The sequence below is a fragment of the Rhinopithecus bieti genome, unplaced genomic scaffold (genome assembly GCF_001698545.2).
Source record: "Rhinopithecus bieti isolate Rb0 unplaced genomic scaffold, ASM169854v2 scaffold_66246, whole genome shotgun sequence".
Taxonomy (NCBI): domain Eukaryota; kingdom Metazoa; phylum Chordata; class Mammalia; order Primates; family Cercopithecidae; genus Rhinopithecus; species Rhinopithecus bieti.
The window spans coordinates 744,881-759,498 of record NW_016826110.1 but is presented as its reverse complement, the minus strand read 5'-3'; the positions used below and the strand labels follow the sequence as shown (position 1 = coordinate 759,498).

The following is a 14,618-nucleotide window of genomic DNA, read 5'->3' as shown; positions in this document are numbered from 1 at the left end:
TTTACCAATAAAGTACTTTTTGGAAATACAAAATCAGGCTGCTTGCTTTGCTCTATTCCTGTCAACAAAATGGATTTAGCTATAGATTTAGCTTCTGCTTTTATTTTCCCTTTTATTTCATGGGAGTCTTCTGTTATTCCTTTCAGGCGCCTCCTTGGCATTATAACAAAAAAAGATATCCTCCGGCATATGGCCCAGACGGCAAACCAAGACCCCGCTTCAATAATGTTCAACTGAATCTCATAGATGAGGAGAGAGAAGAAACAGAAGAGGAAGTTTATTTGTTGAATAGCACAACTCTTTAACCCGAGGGAGTCGTCTACTTTTTTTTCCTCCTTTACAAAAAAAGAAAGGAAATATAAAAGCCGGGTTTTTGCAACGTGGTTTGCAAATAATGCTGGTGGAATGGAGGAGTTGTTTGGGGAGGGAAAGGAGAGAGAAGGAAAGGAGTGAGGTATTTCCCGCCTAACAGAAAGCAGCCTTATCAACTCCTATTGTTCTGCACTGGATGCATTCAGCTGGGGATGTGCCTGATAGTGCAGGCTTGCGCCTCAACAGAGATGACAGCAGAGTCCTGGAGCACCTGGCCTGTTGCTCCAACATTGCAAAGACACATTATCAGTCCCTATTTCTGGAGGGATTACTTTGAATTGAGCCATCTATAAAACTGCAAGGTCTTGCCCTTTTTTTTAAATCAAAACTGTTCTGTTTAATTCATGAATTGTATAGTTAAGCATTACCTTTCTACATTCCAGAAGAGCCTTTATTTCTCTCTCCCTCTCTCTCCTGAGCTGTAACAAAGCCTCTTTAAATCGGTGTGCCCTTTTGAAGCAGTCCTTTCTCATATTGAGATGTACTGTGATTTTACTGAGGTTTCATCACAAGAAGGGAGTGTTTCTTGTGCCATTAACCATGTAGTTTGTACCATCACTAAACGCTTGGAACAGTACACATGCACCACAACAAAGGTTGATCAAACAGGTAAAATCTCGAAGGAAGCGTGAACGAAGTCTCTCATTGTGTGCCATGTGGCTCAAAACCGAAAACAATGAAGCTTGGTTTTAAAGGATAAACAGTTTTCTTTTTTGTTTTCCTCTCAGACTTTATGGATAATGTGACCTGGTCTTATGCAAATTTTCTATTTCTAAAACTACTATGATATACAAGTGCTGTTCAGCATAATTAAACAAAATGCTGCTGCTTTGACAGTAAAGAGAAGGAAGTATTCTGTTTAAGCTGTATCGGGTATTAATTGCATGTTAAAACACTGGAATTTTTAAAATTGAAATTAGATCAGTCATTCTTTTCTTTTCTCAAGGTATCACATGGCTGACACTGAAGAAGAAATGTAATTCATAACTTGCACTAAATGTATATTTTTTTTCTTAAAAATACATTTAAAATTTACCATTCTTATTTATATTTTATGGATTAAAATTTATAAAATACAGATCAGTTAATATTGCACTTAAGTAATTTTACCTTTTAATGTGATTTTATAGAATAACTCAGACTTACAAATATGGAGATATGAACAAAGTTTACAGTGGGAACAAAGGTTTAAAAAGAGGTTGTGGTTCTCTCTCTGTGATCCAGTGTGTACATAAACCTTTCTCTGATCTTTCACTGCCATCCTCCGGATTATGTCTTCTGACCTGTCCATTTTGACCCATTAACTGGAAAGTTGAAAAACTACATTAACTGGAAAGTTGAAAAACTACATTAACTGGAAAACTGAAAAAACTACATTACTTTGGAGAATAAAACCAAAAGTTAGTGTTTACCTTCTTTAAAAAAAAAAAAAATCAAAAAATTTGAAAACAGTAGAATTGCAAAGATAGCAGTTAAAATTTTAATATGAAAATAACCTTTGAGTCTCGAGCTAGGTCACATCCATATTTGAAGTGGTCAATGATGGTTTGGACATTTTTTGCAGGATGAGTTAAAATGCACTGGAGTATATTTGGGATTTTTGTTCTTGGAATTGTCTGTTTTAATCACAGTCTTAATTCACAATTGGCAAAGGCAGTTTACTCAAAGGACTGGCCTAAATATTCAGTAATTATGCATTTTGATAGGAAAATGAAGTTTTTGCAAGCAGACATTTTATTTTTGTCTTTTCTTTGGCTGGAGTGCAGTGGGGCATGGTCTTGGCTCACTGCAGAGTTGACCACCTGGGCTCAAGTGATCCTCCCGCCTCAGCCACCCAAGTAGCTGGGACTACAGGCATGCACCACCATGCCCAGCTACTTTTTTTTGTATTTTTAGTTGAGATGGGGTTTTGCCGTGTTGCCCAGGCTGGTCTCAACTCCTCAGCTCAAGCAGTCTGCCTGCGTAAGCCTCCCAGAGTGGTGGAATTACAGGCTTGAGCCACTGCGCCTGGCTCAGACAGACATTTTCTGGAACACAACTGGCAATGAGCTGTTTTTACATTTTGAAAGTGATTCTTCACTTCCTAGTTCTTAATTACAATATACCTATTAAGATCTGTAAGGTCCTGAAGACTTATAAGATCATGAAGCCATATAATCATGAGGATTGAAAGTTGAGCAAAATGTTCAGGATTTTGGGGAACATCCTTAGCTGTGCTGTCTGCCTAAGATTAGTCCTTACTACTTCCCTCCTTTGATAGACTTCAGGTTTTCTTCATAGCCCTTTCAAAGTTTCTTGGGCCATCCAGACTAAAATCATTTCTAAATGATAGTTCTGTATATCTCCAACTTGTCTTAAGTGTATTTGCCTCTGTGCAAGGTATTGCTAGACTATGAACTCCTCAGCATGGCTGCTGGATAATTTATTGTCTCGAGTTACAAGCCTTCAAAGGAGAAATCGGTTTCTTTGCAGATAGCTTCATAAAACTTCACATGGAGTTTATTTTCCATATTTCTTTCTTTTATTTCTGCTCCTCCTTTCATTGCCCATCTTGCTTCAGAGACTGACATTTCAGAGTGGATATTAATTAAAGCATTAATTTTCTTTTTTGGCGTATTTCTATCCCTAGCGTGTCTTACTGCTAAAATACAGGAAAAGTGCCGTATTTTTAATGCATTCAGTGGTTTTCTTTGGTGTTATCTGTTCCATTTTCCTTTTCATACATTGAGGTGTGTCTCCTTTTCAACCAAATGATGAAATAGTGGAGACCATGAAATTGTTGTGCCTGGCTAATTGGCAAATTAATTTACCAATATAATAAGTGTAGCGCCTTATTTGAATACCCTTTTTGAGAAGGTATGATGAGAATGGGCAAGTGTGTCAGCATCTCTTCTTCTTAATAATTGTTTTCAGTTTTGGTTCACAAAGAATGCTTAGTTTGTTAATCTGTGATGTTACCTAGAGCTGTATTTATCTGTTTTTATTTATACTAGTGTAGTAAAGCTGCATATCATTACAGTAAAAATGATTACTGTGATGAGTTAATCAGAAAATCTATTAAAATCTATATGACAATGTGTGGTTTGGCCTTTAATTATATCTGTAACAGCCCTCCCTCTTCACTGCTGCCCTATGCAGTGTAGGCCGATACGCCTGGCACAGGGAGCCCCAAAAAGGTAATAATTATAATGCTTCTCTCAGGTTACAAAGCATTTCTACACTTTGCAAGCAAGGAGCAATAGAAGTGTAGATAGATGCTGGATTGACAGCAGGATGTTCATACCACCAGCAGTGGTTTAGCGCCCCTGTTTGTCAGTGAAAGCTGCAGATCTACAGAAAACTGATCATTTCAGCTCACTTTCAAAAGTGATTTTTTTTCTTTTGCAAGAAAATTATGCTATTTGCATGAAAAGAGGTAAAACAATTTATTTACATGTCTTTAAAAAATCACCTTGGACATTTGCTAATAGAACTGCCAAAAGAGGGTGGTAAGTAACAACCTTTGAGTAAGATGTGGTCTTTTACTATTAAGCTTTTAGTAAAAAGGAACACACTAAAAGTTCAGAGTAGATCATTTATATTCTCTGAGTATTTACTTAACAATTACTGGGCTCCAGGCACTATTCTATGTTCTTGAAGTTTTCATTCTGGCAGGAAGAGAAATCTATAATATGTCAGATGGTGATACATATGGATTAGTTAAGCAATTTTAAAAAATGATTTTATGTGCTGCACACTGTTAAGAATATGCAAAATCGGTCAAGCATCCTCATGGTAATAGTTTTCTAATGGACAAAAAGTGAAGGTGTGTGCCTGTGTGCACCCACCCCATTTTTATAGAGGGTGATCAGGGAAAGCCTCGGGGATAAGGAAGCATTTGAACAGAAACCTACAGAAAGAGAAGTACATTATCTGCGAGAAAAAAATGTAAGAAAAGAAAATGGAAAATGCTATATACAAGGATTCTCCTGCCAGGTTCAAGGAACACTGAGTGGGTCACTAGCTGGAGAGGGATGAGAGGGAAGAAAGTGATAAGGAAATAGGTTGGGAGTGTAGGTGTTTGATTTTTATTCTAAATAAAATGAGAAGCCAATGAGGCAGAAAAGTCACATAATCTGACTTAAAATGATCCCTCGGACTCCTTTGTTGGGAATAGACTATAAAGCGGTAGAGGTGGAAGCAGGAGACCAGCTAGAAGATTCTTGGAATAATTCAGGTGAGATATAGTAGAGATCTGAACCTGATTGAAGCTGGTGGAGGTGCTGAAAGTGGTTGGATTCTAGACATGTTGAAGGTAGAATAGACAGGACTTGTGAATGGGTTGGATGTAGAGTGTGGTAAGTGAGGAGTCAAGGATGTCTGCAAAGTTTTTGGCTGAGTAATGACAGAACAATGGAATGACCACTGGCTGAGTTGGGAAAGACTTAAGAATAGATTGGGGCTGGGGTGTTGTGTGCAGAGAAATTTTGGTTTTAGACATTGTGTTAAGTGTCTTTTAGACTTCCAAGTGGGGGTATCACATAGGCATTAGCATGTATCAGACTCGAGTTCCGGAGAAAGGCCCAGCCTGAGAGCTACACGGGCAGCATCATCCTGAGACAGGAGAGTATCATGGATTGAGTGCAGACAGAGAAGAGGTACAAGGACTAAGCACTGAAGCATGCTTATGTTTAGATTTGGGGAGGTGAGCCAGCAAATGAGGGAGCCGCCAGTGAGGTTGGGTTGCGAGTAGTGACATTCAAAGAAGGGTATTCCACTGGTGGATTTATTTAAAAATAAGCTGGGTGTGGTAGCTGAGGCCTGTAAATCTAGCACTTCAGGAGGCCAGGGCTGGGCAGGATCATTTGAGCCCAGGAGTTCATGACTAGCCTGGGAAACACAGACCAGGTCTCTACAAAAAATTAAAAAATAAAAATGAGTTGGGCATGGTAGCACATGCCTGTAGTCCTGGCTACTTAGGAGGCTAAGGCAGGAGGATCGCTTGAGCACAGGAATTGGAGGCTGCAGTGAGCTATGATGGTACTACTGCACTCCATCCTGGGTGACAGAGCAAGACCCTGTCTCAAGAAGGGTAGTCCCCTAAACCAAATGAATATTTTAATAGTTTCAAGGAGCGATGATTAACTGTCACGTGTTGCTGATAGGTGAAATAAATGAGGGCTCAAAATGCACCAATGTAGAGAGAACTGATAGCTTCCCCAGAGCAGGTTCAGCACGGTGGTGGCAAGCCAAAGCCTGAAAGCAGTGGGTCCAACAGAGATGGAAGAAGACGATTGCAATTCTTCCTGTGAGGTTTCCAGGAAAGTAACGCGTGATAGTTGTAAGATGCTGGATATTATAGCTTCTTCTGCTATTGATAGTTTGACAGGGAAAGTTAATCTGAGAACAATCAGATTTTAAGATGCAGGAAATTATAGCCTTTCTGTTAATGATAGGAATGTTTGAGAGGAAAAATAGGCCCTTAAGCAAGCAAGGGAGGATGGGGTCTTGGACACACATTCAACCTTTATAGAAAGGAGGAAAGGCAGAGTATATGGGGTAGTTGGTAAGGCAGTGGGATTCTGTTGAAGTTATTTTGGTTGCTTCTATTTTCTCAGTGAAATACACTGAGGATGGGAGTTGGGTTTGGGGACTGAGAGATGAGAAAGTAGGATAGATGGGTATCCAGCGTGGCCAACTTGAGGTTAAAATAACACAAGCTGCCATGGTTGTGTTTTTTCTCCAGCCACCTGGTACTGAGCAGACTCTGGTAAGGAATAGGCAGTTTTTAAAACCTGGCTTAAGGTTAACAGATACATACAACAAATGGAGAGAAGGGCAGTGGAGTGGAGGATGTAGGGAGTGATTGTAATGATGGGGAGTAGAATCTAAAGGCTCAGTAAAGACAATCAGGAATGGAGTGGATGAAGAATGAAAAAAGTGGTTACATTTGTGAACTGTAGGGGACTGTCGTGTTTAAAAATCACTAGAGGGAAAGAGACGGAAGGATGAATGATGATGTTAAGACAGTAGGATGCTTGAGGTTGAGATTTGGGAGGTTTTCATTGGTACTGAGAAGGTACTAGTTTCTAGTTTGTCAGTCAGTCCCTAATCTAGATCACTGAAAGAGTAAGTCGAGGTTAGAGTATTGTAGGGATCACCTACATATATATATATATATATATACATACGTACATCACCCAGGCTGGAGTGCAGTGGCACGATCTCGGCTCACTGTAACCTCTGCCTCCTGGACTCAAGCAATCCTCCCACCTTAGCCTCCTGAGTAGCTGGGACCACAGGTGTGCACCACCATGCCAGGCTAATCTTTTGTATTTTGTGTAGAGACAGAGTTTCACCATGTTGCCCAAGCTGGTCTCGAAATCCTGGCCTTAAGCTATCTGCCCACCTTGGCCTCCCAAAGTGCTGGGATTACAGGTGTGAGCCACCATGTCCAGCCAGACATTAAAATTAATTATGATAGGAATAGTTTGGACAGAATGCCATCAAGCTGGTAAGGTCAGTGTTTGAGGTAATGCAAAGGTCTTAGGACACTGCAGAGTAGTTCATAGCAATCTGTTTTGTAGCTTTCATTTTTCCTTGGGTGTTATCATCCTACATACATGTTTGAGAGGTTATATAGAAACTCCATTATTGAACTCCGAGAGGTGAGCTTAGCTAAATTTGAACTGGTAATGCTTTTCTGTTAAATCCTGATTGGATCAAAGTTCTTCATTCATGAAAAAGCCTAGGCACTTAAACTGTTCTCAGAGAACAGAGGTATATAGATGCCATTTGGAAGCTACTATAGCCATTGAGTGACCAGATCCTAGGTACGTAATCTTTAGTAAACTAGGTTTAAGTGGACTACACCTTTAGTGAAGGAAAAAGATACAGTTTTGTATCTTCTGTAGGGAGCTTGCTCTTGAATGAAAAACGTTCAGTAGTTGGAAGATCAGTACCTCCTGAAAACAGGTTAGTAGCCCTCTGACACAACTGGTTGGAGTTTGAGACTGGAAATCCGCATTTCTTGTTACTGTCTTCAGGAACCCCCATTCACAACTGTATCATCTGAATTATAACCACCATATTCTTAGAGTTTATGTCTAATTTCTATCTTGGCTCTGATATGCCCAGCTTCCTGAAGATACACATTCATGTTAGGTTTCTGTGAGGAATGGATGAAAAGCCGATTCACCTTTTTTGTCCCCTTTCATTTGTTCCTTGATAAGAAATCCTTCTGGAATCCATATTGCTGACAAGGCAAATAAAAAAAAATCTTACACACTACACAGTTGAGACTGTTGGATCACCAAGTGACAAAATATTTTTAGTTAAACAAATATTTAATGGGATACATGAATTTGGATATTTTTTAAGTGTGTTAACATTAGGGGCAGTATTTAGAAATAGTTGAGCCCCTTGGAAACTAAAGAAATCTGAGGAAAAAAGCTTGAACTTCTAACATTTTATTTAAAATGTATGGCCTAAAATTATTTAAGACCAGTGTGATTTGGTCATCTTTTCTAATAAAATGTGTGAGCCAACTGTAACTGTAATGTTTTAATATAAAACAAGTTAATAGTTCAGATGGTTCCGGGGCCTGGAGCTACTTACCTAACTAAAATGGCAGTTCCTTCAAACCTGCGACCTCCCCATTAGAGCTGTAGAAGTTCCTGCGGTTATGAGAGGGAAGCTGAAGATCTTTTCAGTTTCATTTTGGTTAAGATATTATACAAAATATACCTACCTTGAAGAAAGCATCTTACCTGCCTCCAAAGGCAGCATGAGCCATTGGCAGAAAGGAACAGATTTTGGTTGTGGCAGAGATTTTTGACCCCAGCAGACCTTTTGTCTGAGAAGTCAAGAATCTTTAACTCCCAGGCGTCTTATCAGTTTCCCAGCTCTTGCCAGTTTGATTCTATCTGGCACTTAAGAACATGTGACAGGGTCATTTTATTCAGTAAGTGCAATTCCAAAGGTTTGCGTTACTGAGGGGGATATACATCCATAAAATATATGCCCTTAAGAAGCTTGCAGCCTAACTGGGAAGATGAGGAATGCTACTTATATTTAAAATTCTAAGTGTTGTCTTTTAATAGTCTACTCATACCCTTATATAAAAAAAAGTACCTCAAATATATTTTAAGGGGACAGCTGACAGTAAGAACTTTGGAGAACTACTGGCTAGGCAAGAAGTTATTTGAGTAAATCATGTCAATCTTACACAATGTGGAGGTTTAACTAGATGGCCTGGGGTGGGGGGGACGGTGGTTTTTCATTTTGAACTTCATAGAAAGGGGAAAAAAGCTTATACGCTCCTCAGCCCCATCCAGGAAGTTTGCTATTCTGCATTTCACTGTCTGCCCTCTACCTTTTTTTTTTTTTTTTTTTTTGAAAAGAACCCCGCTCTTGTTGCCCAGGCCGAGTGCAATGGTGCAATCTTGGCTTACTGCAACCTCCACCTCCCGAGTTCAAGCTATTCTCCTGCCTCAGCCTCCCAAGTAGCTGGGACTACAGGCATGCACCGCCACACCCAGCTAATTTTGTATATTTAGTAGAGATAGGGTTTCACCATGTTAGCTGGGCTGGTCATGAACTTCAGACCTCAGGGAATCGGCCCACCTCAGCCTCCCAAAGTGCTGGGATTACAGACGTGAACCACCGCGCCCGGCCCTGCCCTCTACTTTTAAGGTGAAGGACATATCTCCAGGTTGAAGGAAAATCTGGATCTAGTAAAACACAGCTATCCACAGATTCGTACTAAAAATTCAGTGAAATCATTTGCAATGAAAAACTTTAAAGTAATGGTATACTGATTACTATCTTATACTAAAACTATATACTATGTATCAATATACTAGGCTATATTAGTAAATGACTGAGTCAAGAAGATTTAAAATAATATACATGATGGGATAACTGGACTACTTGCTGGGAGTCACCTGGAACTACTGTAACCCAAAATGCAGTTTGGGTAGGTCGGGGTCAGGCACCCTGGGAAGAGTGTTGATCACAGTGTCATGAGTTTCCTTCTAAGTTTCCTCTTGTTCCCCTCCTCACCCACCATAAACCCAATCCTTAAAGTTACAGCTATTAACTCAAGACTCAGAAGAAATATTCTTAGTTGCCCATATGATAAATATTGGAACAGGACTCTGTAAGGATGGTCTAGTTAGCCACAGGCATTAGACAGTGGTTTCCTGTGACATATCAGAGGGTGACTTTAGTTGTCCTCCAAAATGTGATTAGGGTCACCATTTAGATGATTTGACTGACATTTGTTTGCATATTAAACAAGGAAAACCAGGCAGAAGAACCTTATACACGATTTTAGTAAATGTTTATTTTTTGTATTCCTTAAAAATCACAAGTTTAATACTAGGTCCTTTGAAATACTGTACACCAATCAAAGCCACCTTACTCATGCAGCAAGTTGGTCTATGTTCTCTTTACTTCTGTTTGCCAGATGATCCTCAATAATTTCTGCAAACAGATTCCTCTTCAACAGATTATACGCAAGAGGTAACAGCTGGCCAGCAACTTTATGAAAATACTGAAAAATAAAAATATAACATTAAGCAGAGAATACAGCAGATATCCTAATAAGTAGCAGAAAATATATCAACAAAGCACTTGTTTAACAAAGGCTGCTTCCAAAACCATTTTAGCGACACCTTCAAGTGGTTAGTGAACATGATTGAAGGACGGGCGCCTGGCACTCGAAGAGGCAGTCTTGCTGCTCCAGATGACTAATGGCATATCTTGAAAATTAAGAAAACCAAATTAAATCTGAGCTTCCTTATTCCCTCAGGTTTTATCAACTTTTTCTCACCCCAAACAATGCCCACAAATACTTTTTATTCTCTCTGGTGTATTCCCAGTCAAAAGTTTAAGCTTTCTTTTCCCTAATTAATTCTGTAAGAATAGCTATGCTGAAAGTGAGTTTTCAGATCATATTGCCGTTTATCCTCAAATTCCTTCTCTCCCCCATCCCCAACATGTACCGCCTCCCAATCCCTGTTAAGAGTCACTGCCTTAGGCTTATCAAAAGATTTTAGATTACTGCTATTATCTACATATACCACCTTTTTGCTGATCATAATAAACATTTAGCCCTAACATGTGGTAAGTACTGTGCTAAACCTTTTTATAACTCATACACGTTATTTCATTCTCACAACAATCGAGTTTGCTATTCACTGGTTCACATCTTATGGCTCTACTTTTTTATGGCTAGGGCCTCTCTAGGTCAAGTACTATTTGGACTGGTCAATGACTGTCATTCTGGCTGTTAAACATTTTGATTAGTTTTACTGATAACTATCTATGAGGTGGGCAAAGAAAAGTAGTATAATATGGTTTATAGCAGGGTTCTCAAAATGTACACCCCTGACCAGGAGCATCAACATCACTTGGTAACTTGTTGGAAATGCAAATTCTCAGGACCCACCCTAGAACTCAATCAAACTTGCGGAGGGTGGGGAGAGCGCCAGTGTGCGTTTGGACAAGCCTTCCCAGTGACGCTGATGCATGCTAAAGCTGGAGCTACTGGTTTAGTTTTGCTCCTCTCAGTGTGGTCTGTAGAGCAGCAGCGTGACTGTCACCTGGGAGGATGGCAGTCTCAGATCTCATCCCGGACCTACCGATAAGAGTGCATTTTAACAGTGTCTGCAGGTGAGTCACATGCATTTTACAGTCTGGGAATTACTGCACTGATTTAGGCACTGACTCTGGAACCAGACTGCTTGTGTGAACCTGGGCAAGATGCTTTGCCTCTCTGTGACTTGGTTACAAAGCAGGTTAAATGAGAATTAAATGATCTGCGGATGGGTGTGCACTTGTGCAGACATACCTTACAGGTAAAGAAACAGATACAAAGGTGTTGGAAAGCTTGCCCAATCTTACACACTGGGAAGACATGATTTACAGCCAATCTGGCCCCAGAAACATGACATGCCCGCTACACCTTATTGCCTCTTTGACCTTCAGGCAACTATGGTTGAGTAAGCACTGGTTTAGGTATTAAGTAAAATGTTCTTATTTAATGAGCAATTAGTTAATGGTAAAACAGTATCTCTTATAAAGCTTAACTAATTTAAAGTGTATTTTTCATCTAAGAATTTAAGCACAATAACAAATATCCCCACCACAATGGAAACGAAATGGAGCCTAAGGTGTGTGCACACACCCCCATACCTAGCCCCAAACGTACACACACAGCAAGAAGGCATGTCCCTATAATGTGTCTAATAAGTAAATTCACTTTAATGTAAGCGTGAATGCAAATAATCTTGGTTATTCACCTTTGCCAGAATATAAGATGAATTTGAAACATTTTTTGGACATCTACTTTTTAAAAAATCACTTTAAAACCTTCATTTTGAAATACAAGCTGAATCCCTACCTTACCTCTGCTGGAATTTGGGGGTATAAATGTGCATGTATTCACGTGTGGATGTATGTCGCAAGGACAGGAGGGAGGTGTGGCAGTGGGTAGCAGGTGGAGGGTTTTTTTACTCACATGTGAGCCATAGCAAAAGAGGTCCATTCCCAATTCAAGCCCCATGCCATAATCACATTCATCATTAGCAAACTGCACAAAAGTCATCATTTCCTGAATGGGAGCAAAAGCTTTTAGTCTCTCCTCGTCACTTGCAGCCTCAACTATTGCCTTGCAAATTCTCTTGAGGTCAGCTGAAAGAAATCAACAATATAAAAGATTATCTACACAGTTAGAAAATGAATCAGTTGTCAAAGGTAAAAGACTATAAAGAGGGTTTTCCTCTTAAGACTTTTATACTAGTATATTTTGTGCCACCTTGGGTAGTAATCTGCAGCACTTTAATTTAGAATGGCAATTTGGTAATTTTTCTACTTAGGATTCAAGCTTAAAAACAGGTTAACTAGCATTTCTTTGTTAGCGATTATTTCACAGGATTTAGTTCCAGTCATGAACTCGCCAGGCTGGAGTGCAGTGGCACAATCTTGACTCACTGCAACCTCTGCCTTCCAGGTTCAAGCAATTCTCCTGCCTCAGCCTCCCAAGTAGCTGGGACTACAGGTGCATGCCACCACACCTGGCTAATTTCTGTATTTTCAGTAGAGACAGGGTTTCACCATGTTGGTCAGGATGGTCTCAGTCTCTTGACCTCATGAGCTGCTGCCTCAGCTTCCCAAAGTGCTGGGATTACAGGTGTGAGCCACCGCACCCGGCTACAGTCATGATTTTTTAAAAAGTCTATTCCATGAGTAGAGTTTACATAACTTTTCAGCAGACTAGTCCAGGAGCTGGCAAATTAGGCAGGCAGCTCTTCTTACTTCGGATAGTAGTATGCACTCTACAGTCAGAAAACCAAGTATGAAAACCAGTGCCCTCAGCTGGCCGCGGTGGCTCACACCTGTAATCCCAACACTTGGGGAAGCCAAGGCAGGTAGATCACTTGAGGTCAGGAGTTCAAGACCAGCCTGATCAACATGGTTGAAACTCTTTCTCTACTAAAAATACAAAAATTAGCTGGGCGTGGTGGCGGGTGCCTGTATTCCCAGCTACTCAGGAGGCTGAGGCAGGGGAATCGCTTGAACCCGGGAGGCAGAGGTTCCAGTGAGCTGAGACCCTGTCACTGCACTCCAGCCTGGTCGACAAGAGTGAAAAAAGAAGAGAGGAAAGATGAGAAAGAGGAGAAAGACGACAAAGAGGAGAAAGAAAGAAAAGAAAGAAGAAAAGCATTATTGTGAGAAGCTTCAAAGGGTTAAGAATAAACTTAGTTGTGATTTGCTCATCATTGTGACGTTAACAAACAGTCAGTTATACCTCCTGGCAAACAACACTAGGCCAGGGCAAGAAGATTAGGTCCTTGACTTTTATGTTTTGCAACACTTCAAAACTAATTAAATATAGAAGGATCTAATGGCTAGAATATTAGACTTGGATATAAAACCCCAGAACCACAACTACAGTAGGGTAACAGGCTTTACTCCCGGGCACTACAATTTAACATCCATCACCCCAAAAGTTTTAGAGACTGCCCATCTCTACAACAAATGTGTTCAACCTTTCCCAAAAGAGGCAGTAATCATGCTTTTTAAAGCTCTCTCTAAGGAGAGACATGAAGAGAAGATGACTTAGTGTAGAAGCAGAAGGCTGACCAGTAGCTAGGGCCCACACTGGTCCCATTAGAGACTAATTGCCTCTGGCTTCAAAGAGGAGATATGGGACAGATCAGCCTGTCTAAGAGAGATACAATGTGGGCTACACATTTTTTCCAGTATCCACATGAAAAAAGAAACAGGTGGGGCAGGAGGAGTAGTTAAAAAAAAATAACAAAAAAACAGGTGAAATTAAGATATTTTATGTAATCCATATTTCCAAAGTAGTATTACGTCAACATATAATAAATGTAACAAATATTTAATCCTATTTTAATTTACAAACTTAAACTAATTAAAATTATACAAAATTACAGGCCAGGTACAGTGGCTCACACCTATAATCCCAACACTTTGGGAAGCCGAGGTGGGTCGATCACATGAGCCCAGGAGTTCGAGACCAGCATGGGCAACAGAGTGAGACCCTGTCTCTGCAGCACAAAACAAAACAAAACAAAACAAAAAAAAACACCAATTAGCCAGGCATGATGGTGCACACCTGTAGTCCCAGCTACTCGGGAGGCCGAGATAGGATAATTGCACCACTGTGCTCCATCCTGGGTGACAGAGTGAGACCCTGTCATGCACACACACACAAAAATAAAATAAAAAATAAATAAATACAAGTTACAAATTTTGTTGCAGTCGCCACATGTGAGGCACTCAGTGGGCATCACACTGGACAGCTCAGCCACATTCATCTTCCCTATGACACTCCTCTAAGAGGCAGGGGGTACAGAGAAAACAGGTCCATATGAATAGCTGCCATCGAAGACATCTCTATCTACTGGCTGGAGACGCTACACAGTAAAGTTTGAGAAGAACTGCTTTAGAGAACTGGTTTAAATGCAGATGTCCAGGTCACAGCCCCAGAGACTGGTAACTACCAAGGCTAGCTCTGTTCTGAAAAACAGGTGGCCAAATAAGTGCGTTAGGCAGGAATACGTGGTTCCTTGAGAAGGTGCTAAGTTTGATTTCCCTTTAAGTTTTACCCTCCCAGAAGAGGATGATCAATAAAGGAATACCAGAAGGGCTGTTCACAATAAGGGAATGGAGACGAGGGGAAAAGAGTTGAGAAGCAATTTTAATTCTGGATGTTCGGTGCAGCAATAACTACG

The 14,618-nt window shown here is 40.3% G+C and overlaps 2 protein-coding genes across 8 annotated transcripts in view; one reads left to right on the top strand and one right to left on the bottom strand.

Annotated features, from left to right (window-relative positions):
- The window catches only part of CLCN3 (Cl-/H+ antiporter 3), a 111,118-nt gene extending 107,669 nt beyond the window's left edge, over window positions 1–3,449 (top strand). For 6 of the 7 annotated variants that reach the window (XM_017863297.1, XM_017863299.1, XM_017863298.1 and 3 more), the window contains one exon: window positions 147–3,449. In XM_017863297.1, coding sequence (XP_017718786.1) covers window positions 147–305 — 159 coding nt within the window. In that variant the 3' untranslated portion in view covers window positions 306–3,449. The remainder of the gene's footprint in view (window positions 1–146) is intronic. The other variant, XM_017863301.1, reaches the window with a different exon arrangement.
- A 6,229-nt stretch (window positions 3,450–9,678) lies between these two features.
- HPF1 (histone PARylation factor 1) overlaps window positions 9,679–14,618 on the bottom strand; it is a 32,063-nt gene continuing 27,123 nt past the window's right edge. Inside the window, 2 exon segments of the mRNA XM_017863319.1 lie at window positions 9,679–9,907; window positions 11,876–12,048. Of these exon segments, the coding sequence (XP_017718808.1) occupies window positions 9,776–9,907; window positions 11,876–12,048 (305 nt within the window). The 3' untranslated portion in view covers window positions 9,679–9,775.